The following is a 13,159-nucleotide window of genomic DNA, read 5'->3' on the forward strand; positions in this document are numbered from 1 at the left end:
TCTTTCTCTCTCTTTAAAAGCTTTACTGGTTTTGTTTCTCTAGAGAACCCAGTCTAACACAATACCTGACTTTGTGTTCTTGAGCCACACTTTGAAATCTTGTGTTTAGCCCTTTCACTTTATCATTTCTTCCATTAGCTTTAGATACTCTCCACTCAAGAACAAGTTTCAGAGTTTCTTAGTTTCTTCTGACATCCATTTTCTTTCTTTCTTGCCTTTTTAGTGAGCTTTTGTTTTTTTCGTATATGATATCCTTGATGTCATCCTACAATTTATTTGTCTGGTGTTTGGTCATTGGTGTTCAATGCATGAAACCTATTTTTCAGATGGTCTCTAAATTCAGGTAGGTCCTATTTTAGGTCTCATGAATTGTTTTAATTTTCTTCACTTCAACTAGAAGTTGCATTAAGAAATTGATGGTCTGTTCCATAGTGGTCCCTGGCCTTGTTCTGACTAAAGGTTGGGGAATCTATTTCCGTAGTGATACTGCCTCAGAAACCCAAGGAGGGGTTGCTATGAGTTGGATCTGACTCGATGGCAGTGAGTTTTTTTTATCCCCTCTTTCTAGAGATGTAGTCTATTGATTTGTGTGTATTCCATCTTCTGAGGTCCACGTGCATAGTAGCTGTTGTTGAAAAATATATTTCCAATAATAAGTTGTTGGTCTTGCAAAATCCTATCACATGATTTCCAGCTACATTTCTATCATCAAGGCCGTATTTTCCAACTAGCGATCCTTCTTTGTTTCCAACTTTGGCATTCCAAACATCAGTAATTATCAATGCATCTTCATTGAGTGTTTAATCAATTTCAGACTGCAGAAATTCATAAAAATCTTCAATTTCTTCATCTTTGGCTTTAGTGGTTGGAGCATAAAATTGAATAATAGTAATATTAATTGGTCTTCCTTATAGGCGTATGGCTATTATCCTGTCAGTGACTGCATTGTACTTCAGGATAGATCTTGAAATGTTCTTTTTTGATGATAAATATGATGCCATTCCTTTTAAGTCTGTCATTCCCAGTGTAATAGACCGTGTGATTGTCCAATTCAAAATGACCAATACCAGTCCATTCCAGCTCACTAATGTCTAGGATATCAATCTTTAGGTGTTACATTTCATTTTTGACAACTTCCAGTTTTCATAGATCCCACATTCTGATTATTAATGGGTGTTTGCAGCTGTTTCTTCTCATTTTGAGTCATGCCATATCAACAAATGAAGGTCCCTAAAATTTTACTCCATCCAAGTCATTAAGGTCCACTCCAATTTGAGGAGGCAGCTCTTCTCCAGTGATATTGTGCGTGCACTTCCACCTGAGGGACTCATCTTCCAGCACTGTTTCAGATGATGTTTCACTACTATTCCTAGGGTTTTCAGCAGCTGATTCTTTCAGAAGTGGACCTGGCCAAGTCCTTCTTCCTAGTCTGCCTTAATCTGGAAGCTCCACTGAACCCTGTCCAACATGGATGAATCTGCTGGTATTTGAAATTCTGGTGGCATTCCTTCCAACTACACAGCAATACTCACACCACAAGAGTACAACCAACTGACAAACTAAATAACAGTGCAATTATTTGATACCCATCAAGCTTTATTTAGTATTTACTATTATTGAACATCCATCCACAGGCATGGGCCAAGTAGAGGGGTGCTGTCCTTTCAATTTTCATTCATTCACACACTCCCTCATACACTCATTCAGTCAATCAATATTTGTTGAGTTTCTCGGAAGGTGGCAAGCACTGAGCTTTCTTGCTGTCTGAGCCCAGGGTCTAGTACAGGAGTTCATAGGCTAACACAATGCTGTGTTCCCAGAATGCGTGTGTGTGTTTAGATGCAATGCATGGGCAAGGCACTAAATAACACTGAATTTCACATCTGGAAAACTATTACCCTTCTGGTACCATTCCATCTTTCTCATTCCATTAAGAAGAAAGTCCTAAAAACCACTGCCATCAAGTCAGATCCAACTCATAGCAACCCCTCTCTGGGTTTGTGGCTGGTGGGTTTGAACCACCAGCCTTCTGGTTAGCAGTCAAGTGCCTTAGGCACTACGCCACCAGAATTCTTGAAGAAAGTCCTAGTTGGGTGTTAATATGTCTTTAACAAGAGGAAGACCCAACAATGGGCTCAAACATAACAATGATTGTGAGGATGATGCGAGACCAGACAGTGTTTTGTTCTGTTGTACCTAGAGTCGTTAAGAGTTGGAATTGACTCCATGGCATCTAACATCAACATTATTTGTTAACCTCATCTTTTAATAAATAAAACAAGACCTTTGACTCAGCTTCTTTGGACAATGCCCAGAGAGATTTTAATAATATGGATATTTCCCGCTATTCAAACCCAGAAACCCAACAGACTTTTGTTTATTTATTTCTTCCCAAATGGTGCACAGATATGGGCAGAATTTGTGAAGATGGGTCAGGTATGAATGAAATTTGGCAAAATGCTGAGCTACAAAATTTCCTCTCCCTCCTTTTTATCAGCCCCATTTTACAGTCAACGAAACTGAGTTTCTTTGTGGAGGGGAGGGACAGAAGGAAGGGGTTTATTTTGTAAATAGTGGGTCAAGCAAAGCCAAGGAAGCTCTTTGTGGCAGTTATGTTCCCGGGTGCCCTCCATTCGATTCTCAATTCACAGTGACCCCTTGTGACAGAGTACAACTGCCCTGGGAGGGCCACTGAAAAAGAGGAAGACCCTAGTGGCTGCAACAACGGGCTCAAACATACCAATGTGAGGACGGCCCAGGACCAGGAAGTGTTTTGTTGTTTTGCTCGGAGTCGAAATTGACTCTGTGACAGCTGACAACCACCATCTTTACAGGGGCAGATCACCAGGCCTTTCTCCTGCCGAGCTGCTGGGTGGGCTGCAAGGGCCAACCTTTAGGTTCGCAGTTGAGCGCTTAACAGTGGCGCCACCAGGGCGCCAGGTGGTGGAGCTATGCATTTGTAGTTATGTATATATCTCCTCCACGTCTGCAGAACGTGTGTGCATATGTGTGTAAGTGTGTATGTGTGTGTAAGTGTGTGGAGCCACAGGCCTTCCCGAATGAATGACAGCGGGAGCCCACCCCTTAAGGATGCGAGTGCAGAAAGACCAATGGGATGGAGGGGGGTGGACAGAACCAGTCTCTGCAGAGGCCGGGGTGGGATCCGCGGCGTCCACCCTCTGCACACATCCCACCCCCAGGTCCTTCCCCTCTTGGTACTCCCTTGGGGCCCCCTAGGTGCTCCTCTTCTCAACGCAGCCCCGGGGCCAGGCCAGGGTGGGGGTGGGGGTCGAGGCTCAGAGCTGACGAGCGCCGGCTGCGGTCCCAGCGCCGCAGCGCTGCGGCGGCGAACACTTTGCTGCTAGGTCGGCTGCCGCGGGGTGCCAATGTGTAAAGCAGCTGGCGGCGCGGGGCGGGGCCTGGGCACGATGCAAATGAGGGAGGTGGGGTCAGCCCGGGACTCCGCCTCCCTCCTCCGCAGCTGGGGCCAGCGGTGCCAAGCGCAGCTGGACGAGCGGCGGCAGCTGGGCGAGTGACAGCCCGGGCTCCGCGCGCCGCGGCCGCCAAAGCAGGCGCAGGGAAAGCGCCCGCGGCCCCAGCGGCAGCAGCGGCCGCCTCCTCTCGCCTCGCGGGCCCACAGCCCGCCGTCCCGGGCCGGCCCCTCTCGGGCTCCCGCTCCCCGCGCGCAAGATGGCTGACCCGGCTGCGGGGCCGCCGCCGAGCGAGGGCGAGGAGAGCACCGTGCGCTTCGCCCGCAAAGGCGCCCTCCGGCAGAAGAACGTGCACGAGGTGAAGAACCACAAATTCACCGCCCGCTTCTTCAAGCAGCCGACCTTCTGCAGCCACTGCACCGACTTCATCTGGTGAGAGCGCGCGGGGCGCAGGGCGCCTGCCCGGCACCGAGGGCAGCGCGGCGCGCGGGGCCCCGTTCCGCGCCCCCAGGGGCCCCGCGTCCCCAGGCTGCCCGCTCGGGACCCGTCCGCGCTGGACTCCGCGATGCACTGTCCTGTGGCGTTCTTCTCCGCGGCCCCAGACGGCCGGCTGCGCGGCGCTTCCTGCCCGCGCTTCTTCCCCGGCCCCTCGGTAGTGCCGCGGGCGCCTTTCCCTCCACTTGGCTCCGAGCGCGCGGCGCCTGGCCCTCCTGGGGAGAGCAGCGCCTCGGGTGCCCTTTCGCCCGGGGTGCCTCTCTCTCCTTCCTTCTCTCTCCGCCTCCTTCCGGGCGGGAGGCACCGTCACCCCCACCCCTTTCCGGGGGCAGCGCCCCGGCTGTCCTCAGCTCCCTGCGGGCATGGGGCACCCTTTTCTGCTGACAGTGTCTCAGGGGCAGCGCCCTGTGTTCTCTTTTACTGCGCCTCCCTGGGGGCCTGGAGTGACCATTTCCACTCTTCAGTCCATCCCTGTCACTGCAGGTCCTCTTCTCGCCTGTCCATCCGGGCGTGGGGGCCCCTCTCTCTCCCTTCCCAGCCCCCGCGGGGGACGTAATCCTCATCCTTCTCTGGGTGCGTCTTTAAGCTTACCTTTCCCCGAGGGTTCTCGGGCATCCGTGGGTAGATCCCCCTTTGGCACTGCACTCCCAGCCGGATGGGAACGCTCCCTCCCCCACTCGGTGGTCTCAGCCTCCTCTCTCCTGTCTGGGTGAGGGGAACTGGCGGTTCCTGCCACCTATCCCGCAAAGGCGGAAGCCTCTGAGCACTGGCCTGCTGCTGGGAGATTGCACCTGGGCTGAGGGTTAGGGAGGAGGGTCACTGTGCGGGAACTAGCAGGTGGCTGTGGGCTGCCTAACAAGTCTCCTTCTGCCTTTGCAGGGGCTTCGGGAAGCAGGGGTTCCAGTGCCAAGGTAGGTACCATGGCTGTGGAGCTCTGACTGTGTCCTTTGTGGGGAGAGATGATGAAGGGGACTTTACGGAAGTGAACGACTTAGGCTGAGAGTGAAGGAATCCCTTCTGTGAGGCTAAGAATTCATCACAAAAGGGACCTTTTAAAGGGTGTGTGTGTGTCTGTGTGAGGGGGCAGTGATGTTCCAACCCAGAAATGCCCGTGAAACTGGGAGGCCCAGAATGCCAAGGAAGAGCCATTCACTCTTTCTCCCTTCTAAGCATCTGGAGAGGCAAACTGGGGCTCCTGAATCTTCCCTGGGTCCTGATACTGGCGGAAGTGTCTCCAGGACCGTTTCTGAGAGGACTCCTGCTCTGCTGCCCCCCCCGGCCTGTCGGCTCACTTGCCCTTCCTTGTATCATAGAGTGAGGTGCTGCCTCTTCCCCCGCCCCTCGGAGAGCCCTGCAGGTGGCTGCCTTCTCTGCAGATGGTGCCTCCCTTAGAAAGACAACTGTGGTTGTCCCCTCGGCTTCCTCCTCTCTGAGAGAGAAGGTTCCAGGTGGGGTGCTTTTCAGATCCTCATTGAAATTGCCCTTTCTATCTTCTGTGGGGATCCAGACAGGACTGTAAGTGACTGGTTACCTCAGTCCTCTCCTCATGTCTGCGTTGACCTCCTTGACTCTAAGTGGGGATGTGCCCAGCTCCGCAGTGGTGACTTTTAATCTCGGCTGTCTGGGGCTAATGGTTTAAAAGACAGGTTGCAAATGGGCTGCCTGCGGTAGACTTGTTTAGTCCTTAAGATTTGCTACTTGCCTTTGAGTTGATTCGGGCTCCTGACAACACCGTTTGTGGAGACTGGGATTGTCCAATATGGTTTTCAAGACTGGGACGTTTTGAAAGCAAATCGCCAGACCTGTTTTCCCGGACACCTCTGGGTGGGTTTGAACCGCCAGCCTTTTGGCTGGCAGTCCAGCACTTAACGACCTGCCCTGCCTCCCTGCCCGGGTTTAACCTTTAGGGTGTCTTAAATGTGTTTTGAATTTGATGTTCACATTTTAGGACTGGGAGATTTCACATACAAACGACAGTTCCCACTTTGGTAAGAAATGGTCCCACATTTCTTGTTACAGCAGGTCCTTTGGAGCTGGGGAGCAAATGACCTTCAAAGATTGGGTATGCATTTGCCATTTTGTCATAGTCTGTCCCAACCAGGCCTGTTTCACCCATTTCTGGCCTCTGCCTGGTCCCTGTGGGCATTTAGTTAACACCCTCTGCTCTGGAAAGTTTTTTTTTTTTGCCCCCATTTTTGGGCCAGTTTGGTGAGTTTGGTGAGAAATGTCTCATTTCTGGGGTGTGACGTAGTGTCACATTGACCACTGGGGTGAGCTGGGTTAAAATCAGGAGGAGAAAGCCTTTGAGCATTAGAATCTGACATATGCCTTAGCACTGAATGACGGTTTCGTGGTTGCATGCCTACTGTCCTGGGAAAAGTAAAGTGATCCCTGGCGAGTAGAGGTGGCACGGTCAGTTGGGCAGAATGCTTGACATCATGCTGCTGCTGTCCTCTGAGCCTCATAAGCCCTGTCACCTGAGATTTAGGCCTGGCCTGGTTCTCGAGCAGCCGAGCACACCTACCCAGCCTCTCACTAGAAGATTTGGGCTTGAACTGTTTGCTCAAACTTTGTCTGTCTGACCTCCTCAAACAAAACACTGACGTGTCTTGGTGCTAGAATGTGAAATTTCTTCTTTGAGGTTGCCTTTCACGTCCATGAATCAGTTTCTGTCTTTGGCTGTTGCTGAGGCCAGGGGTGATTTGTGAAAACGTTTCTATTGCTCTCTTCCTGTCCCACCTGCTCTGCTGTTGGTGGTGGTTGGGAAAGGCACCTCGGGAATGTGCGGGTGATGATGGAGCTCATGCAGATAGGAAATCGCTTTACTTGAAGGCTCGAAAATGATGGGAATTTTCCAGTGGTGAGAGAAAAGCAGATTTAAGGTTTCCAATGAGATGTGGGCACTTTAGAGGTAGGGGTGCTCATTCATTTATTTATTTTTGTTTGTTTTAATCGCCTTTCTTGAGAGGCAGTGTAGTGTAGTGGTGGTGTGCAGAGGTTATCAGGCAAGTCTCTGTGGGTTTGAATACTGGCTTTGACACTTCTTAGCCATTTTACTTAGCCTCTTTGCCTCAAATTCCTTATCTATAAAATGAAGCCATTAACAGCACCTGCCCTAAAGAGTTCCTGGGAGGCTTGAAGTTGATGCAATGCATACAATACTTGGACTGGAGCTTTGTACAGGATAAGCACTCAGAAAATATCAACTTTTATGGTTGCCCCCAAACTCCCCTGATGACAGAGCAGCTGGAGAGAGAACACTGGCTCTGCAGGGTGGCTTTGCTACGGAACTGGCTGCCAGGTGAGGGTCAAAACCCAGCTGTGAACAGCTGGTCACCCTATGGCACGCCTTCACAGTGTATTCTGTTTGAACTGGAGAGGTCAATGGAAGGAGAAGTGAGAGAGTGGTGGGGCAGATTGGCAGGCCTTAAAATTGAGATGATTGGGATGGGGATATCCCGGAACAGGGGAAAGGTTACCTCTGGGCTCAGAGTTACCTAGGAATAATTCTAGAACCCTAAAGGAGCTCTGGTAGCATAGTGCCTAAGGCACTTGACTGCTAACCAGGAGGCTGGCGGTTCAAACCCACCAGCCACTCACTCCTCGGAAGGAAGGTTGGGCAATCCTACTTCCATAGTGATAACTGCCTCGGAAACCCAAGGAGGGGTCGCTAAGAGTTGGGGCCGACTCGATGGCAAATAACAACAACAAAGGAGTTCCTATTCGCTGGTTAATTTTAGGACCACAGCTTTGGTGGTAGAGTGTATGTATTTAAAATGAGATCAACATTTTATAGAAAATACTTAAGGTTTTATTCTCTAGTGTAAGTTAGTAGTCTAGGCTCTGGGTTCTTGCAGCTCTCTGTTCCACCATGCCTAGGGAAGGACTTTTGTCTCATGATCCAAGAAAGAACCTAGAATCCCCAGTCACTATGTCTTCATTGCAGCCAGGAGGAAGGAGGAAAGGGCCAAAGAAAGGAAAAGGACCCACTGTCAGTGTCACTTGTAGAAGCTGCCACAAGATACCGTTGCCTAAATCTTAAGTGTGTAGAACTTAAGCACGTACCCACACCTTGCTGCAAGGTAGAAAACAAAAACAAAAACAAAATCAAACTCACTGCCGTCAAGTCGATTCCAACTCATAGCGACTCCTCCTTGGGTTTCCAAGGCGGTATGTCTACAGAGGTAGAGAAGGGAGAGAAAATCCTCTGTGATTCTTGGGTAGGAGGTGTGAGTGTGATTACAAGGCAGGGAAGCCACTGAGTGCTGCCTCCACGCTCCATAGCGCTGTTGTGGAACCTGGGTTGGGGCTATGGTGTGGGGTTGGGCCAGGAAGGATGAAAAGCTCATAAACCTTGGGAAATTATGGATTTCTCTGTGCACAGGGAGCTTCAAATGAGATATTTTTCATTCTTGTACTGTTAGAGGCAAAACTCTGACTGCCACATTCTCTCTTCGTTTTTGTTTCTAATTTTTTTCTTTTTTAAAGAAACCACTCTGTGAAGTAGTTTAAGAATGCGGCTGTTGGTGGAGACGGGGCTGAGTGTCCTTATTGTGAAACTGCCTAAATTCTGGGCTGGAAGTGGGGCCCCTCAGAGAAGTGAGGCAGACTGCTATCTGTAGCGTTCTTTACAAGCACCTGAACCTGCATACATGCCTCCATTGTGAGCCAAGCCTTTGGGAGGAATTAGACTCTTACCCTACACAGTCTTTGCAACATGGCAGGGAGAAAACTTTTGTTGTTGTTGTTTTTAAAGGAAGTCAATTCTGTAGAAACAAGGAGGCAGTAGGATACAGAGGTTCAGAGTTCAGAGTGTGGGTCTGGATTTAGGCTACTGGATTCGAACCTGTGGTCGACCACTCATTCGCTGTGTGACCTTGGGCAAGTCATTCACCCTTGGTAGCCTCAGTTTCCTCATCTGTAAAATAGGAATAGTGGTACCTACCTCATAGGGTTATGGTGAGGTGTCAGTGAGGTCATGCTTGGGAAATGTCCGCAGTAAGTAGCAAGGCCTCTAGGTGGAATGATCATTATTACTGTAGGAAACTGTGTTGCAGTGGGACAGAGTTAATTCTGGAACTCGTTAAATGACTGTGACTCTTTCATGTATTTAGTGGGTTTTCCTCTCAGATGTGTTGCTTCAAAGGCCTTGGATAATACCAGTGAGGACAGAGCTTAGCACCTGGGTCCGGGGAGCCAGGCACTGTCACATTTGTCCAGCACTGTCCTCCCTCACCCCTTTCTTCATGAGAAAGCTAGAAACTTGCTGTGAACTCTCTAGAAAAATCCCAGGGCACTAATTTTCTGACTGTGAAAAGCGAGAATTGATGATTTTAGTGAGTAAATCAGATCTTCCCTTTCTTGTGTGGATTAGAAAACATATTTTTGAATTTTTAATTAAAATTATTCTAAAAAACACCAGAGCACTGCATGATGAACTCAACCGTTGCTGTTTTCATCATCAACTCTAGAGAATATGAGTTTATTTCAATGTGTAGTTAACACATAGAAAGAACTCTGATGGCACAGTGGGTAAGGCATTTGGCTGCTAACCAAAAGGTCAGTGGCTCAAATCCACCAGCTGCTCTGTGAGAGGAAGATGGGGCAATGTACTCTGTAAAGATTTACAGCCTTAGAAACCCTATAGGGGTCACTATGAGTCAGAACTGACTCCATGGCAGTGGGTTTGGTTTTGGTTTTAACACATTGGGCTAGGTACTATACATACATACATACATACATACATACATACATATATATAAACTACAAGAAAAAATAAACCCAGGGTTTATTGACATTGCCTGCAGTTTCCCACAGTGCAATTTGATTTCTGGTATAGTTTTCCCTATAGGCTTATTATATGGCATCCTGCACTTCAGGTGGCAATTTCTCAGTAGAGTCATAAAGACCAAAACCAAACTCACTGCCATTGAGTCAATTTCAACTCATAGTGACCCCTCCTTGGGTTTCTGAGGTAGTACCTCTGCAGAAGTAGACTGCCCAGTCTTCCTTCTGAGGAGTGGCTGGTGGGTTTCAACGGCCAACCTTCTGGTTAGCAATGAAATCCCTTATGTACTACACCATCAGAGCTCCTAGAATCATAAAAGTGTTCATTTTATTTGTTCATGATCACTGAGTCTGGGTGCAAGTTACTAGAACTTGCTTCCACGTCCCTGCCTGTCTAGAAGCAGGCCCCAGAGACCTGTGAGCCAAACCTTGCTCACCTTTGGGTTATTCTGAATGTGTCCTGGGTGTTTCCATGCGGATAAAAGGCAAAGGACTTTTTTTTTTTTTTAATTTTTATTGTGATTTGGGTGAAAGTTCACTTTCCATACAGCAGTTCACATACACTTTGTCTCATGACATTGCCTGCAGTTTCCCACAGTGCAACAGCTCCCCTTCCACTTCCTCCCCATAGTTACCTGTTCCCTGTGTCTTTCCCTCCCATGCACTCCTGCCCCCCGAGCTGTCTCCCTGTATACACACAGCCCTTCTATTTTCCCATGATTGATCTCTCCAAGGAGTATATCTACCTACTAAAAATGTTCAGCTCACATGCCTGTCTTTTGTTTGGCCGGAAGCCACAGGAGTGGATTCAATTCCAGACCTGAAGGGCAGCTAGGGGCCATAGTGTCAGGGGTTCCATCAGACTCTATCAGACCAGCAAACCTGGTCCAAAAGGCAAAGGACTTTCAGCTTCCTATTTGATAGTTTAAGGAGCTCTGGTGGTGCAGTGGTGAAGGCATTTGACTACTAACTAAAAGGTCAAACACACCAGCCACTCTGCGGGAGAAAGATGAGGTGATCTGCTTCCTTGAAGATTTACAGTCTTGGAAACCCAGCGGGGGTTGCTATGAGTCCAAATAGACTTGATGGCAGTGAGTTATTGGATGTTTTTTTTTTTTTCCCCCCTTCTCTCCATCTAAAGTGGGATTTCAAGTCAAATGTCCCAAATGACAGAAGAGTGTTTGGATGGGTTAATGTTGGGTTATAAGAAGGAGCGCTGATTTGTTGGAACGGCAACAGTGAATTCATTTTGAGCTGCAGAGCATGCAGTCTTAAAAGCTTTGTCACTGGGCAACATAATACCTTTCTAAGTAAAATATAGAAAATAGGACCTTTGAAAATCTGGATACTAGTGATACTCCTACTCACCGGCCATGCCACAGAAGAAAGCCTGGGCAATCTGCTTTCGTAAATATTTACTGCCTTGGAAATCCAAAAGGGGGTCGCTATGAGTCGGAATCAACTTGATGGCAGTGAGTTTGATTTTTTTGGTTTAGTGACACTCCAGGTATCGCCTATAACCAAATATAGCATGTTATAGTTTATATGGGTCACTGAGGACTAGGATACTGGAGAAGATGATTGGTTAAAAGATAAAACTGAAAGTTTGAAAATAATTTATATACATTGGTACCATGGGGATTTCTTACTCTCTCTAAATAGATCCATATGTTTCAATTTTGAGAATAGACATCTTTTCATGCATTTCAGTTATAGTTATTTAAATTACTAAGTACTAGTTAAAATACATGGACTTCTTTTTTGTTCTGCAGTCCAATTCTTCTAAAAATTAAAAAAAAATTTCTTTTACACTGTAGTTTGGGTGAAAGTTTTCATTGAACAATTTATATACATTTTGTTTCATGACGTTGGTTGCAATGCCTTCCTTGTAACATGTTCTTCCCACTTCCTGCCTGGGTTCCCTGTCTCCATTCATGCTCCTTTCTTGCCTCTACCTGCTTCTGAGTTTTGGGTTTTGGGCTGATGGTCTCATATGGTGATGGACAGCAGCAGTTGTGAGGATGGTGCAGGACTGGGCAGCGTTTCGTTCTGTTGTACGTAAGGTTGCTGAGTCAGAGCCGACTTGACGGCACCTAACAATGAACATGGATGATGGTACTGAGGATTACCTTCCTCCCTGGTGTTACTATTCATGTTATAGGCCTGCAGGTTGACCCCCAGAGGTGGGTTCAGTTCCAGACTTGAGGAGTGTCTAAGGCTTATGGTTGTGGGGGTTCCACCAGACCAGTAAGTCTGCTTTTTATGATTTTGAATTTTATTTACATTTTTTTTTTTTTTTAAAGTGTCCTCTCTGGCCAGGATCTTCTATTGTGAGCCTAGGGCAGTAGTGGTAGCCAGGGACCATCTAGTTCTGGTCTCTCTGGGCTCAGGGTAGTGGAAGTTGTGGTTCGTGTGGCCCATTAGTCCTTGGGACTAATTGTTTCCTTGAGTCTTTGAGAGTCTTCACAGTTCTTTCCTCTGGATGAGGAGAAACGAATAGTTGCATCTTAGATGGCTGCTCCCAAGCTTTTAAGACCTCAGTCACTACTTAGCAAAGTAGGATGTAGAACATTGTCTTCGTAGAGCGTGTTATGCTGTTGACCTAGACATCCCCCGAGACTGTGGTCCTAAGTCTCCAAGCCCGGTGACTCTTTCCCTCAAGGTGTTTGGTTATGGCTAAGAAGTTTTCAGAACTTGCCCCTGTGTGTTCTACAGTGTGCTCGGGTATATTTGCAGCACATACAAATACATATGTAAAAGTATCCTCTGCCAAACCTGTATGTACTCCTGGGTGTGTACCCATTCACCTTCCTGCATCCACTCAGCTTGTGTGTCTGCCTGTGTACTTACTTGCAGATGTTATTTGTTGTTACTGTTGTAGGATTGTATATTTCATAGTACCTACCTTTGTTGTCTGTTACCCTCATGCGTCTTTCAGTGACTTTTGTTGCCATCTGTCGTGTTGTGCTGCTCTCTCCCCTCTGCAGGTTGCTTGTCCCTTCACCCAAGTTAATACGTGTCTACTTTCTAGTTTGCAGTTTACCTCCCTTCTCCTCCCATCCCTGGTAACCATCAAGGTAAAAAAAAAAAAACAAACATATTTTTTTCTGTGTGTAAACCTTTCCTTGATTTTCTATAATAGTGCTGTCATACAGTATTTGTCCCCGTGATCGACTTATTTCACTCAGCATAACATCCTCCAAGTTCATTCATGTTATGAGGTGTTTCGTGGATTCTTCATATCCTTTTTTTCCTCCTCCGGTTTTGTTTTACATTCAACGTTACATATACATTTAGTTTCACTCCCCATTTGCCATGTCCAGCCCTAACCCAGTCTCCTCCCCTCTCTACATAGTAACCCTCCCTCTGTGCCCTTCATATTTATGCAATCCCGTTTGTCCTGCATTTCCTCAATTTGAATGTTGGTCCTCTGGTGCCCCTGGTCT

At 47.7% G+C, this 13,159-nt stretch overlaps 1 protein-coding gene across 1 annotated transcript in view; it reads left to right on the forward strand.

Annotated features, from left to right (window-relative positions):
* Nucleotides 1-3,690: 3,690 nt before the first annotated feature.
* The window catches only part of PRKCB (protein kinase C beta), a 580,609-nt gene continuing 571,140 nt past the window's right edge, over nt 3,691-13,159 (forward strand). The window contains exons 1-2 of the mRNA XM_007951796.2: nt 3,691-3,863; nt 4,806-4,837. Coding sequence (XP_007949987.1) covers nt 3,691-3,863; nt 4,806-4,837 — 205 coding nt within the window. The remainder of the gene's footprint in view (nt 3,864-4,805; nt 4,838-13,159) is intronic.

Source organism: Orycteropus afer, unplaced genomic scaffold (genome assembly GCF_000298275.1).
Source record: "Orycteropus afer afer isolate SDZICR_OR568_19922 unplaced genomic scaffold, OryAfe1.0 scaffold00312, whole genome shotgun sequence".
In the NCBI taxonomy this organism is placed as follows: domain Eukaryota; kingdom Metazoa; phylum Chordata; class Mammalia; order Tubulidentata; family Orycteropodidae; genus Orycteropus; species Orycteropus afer.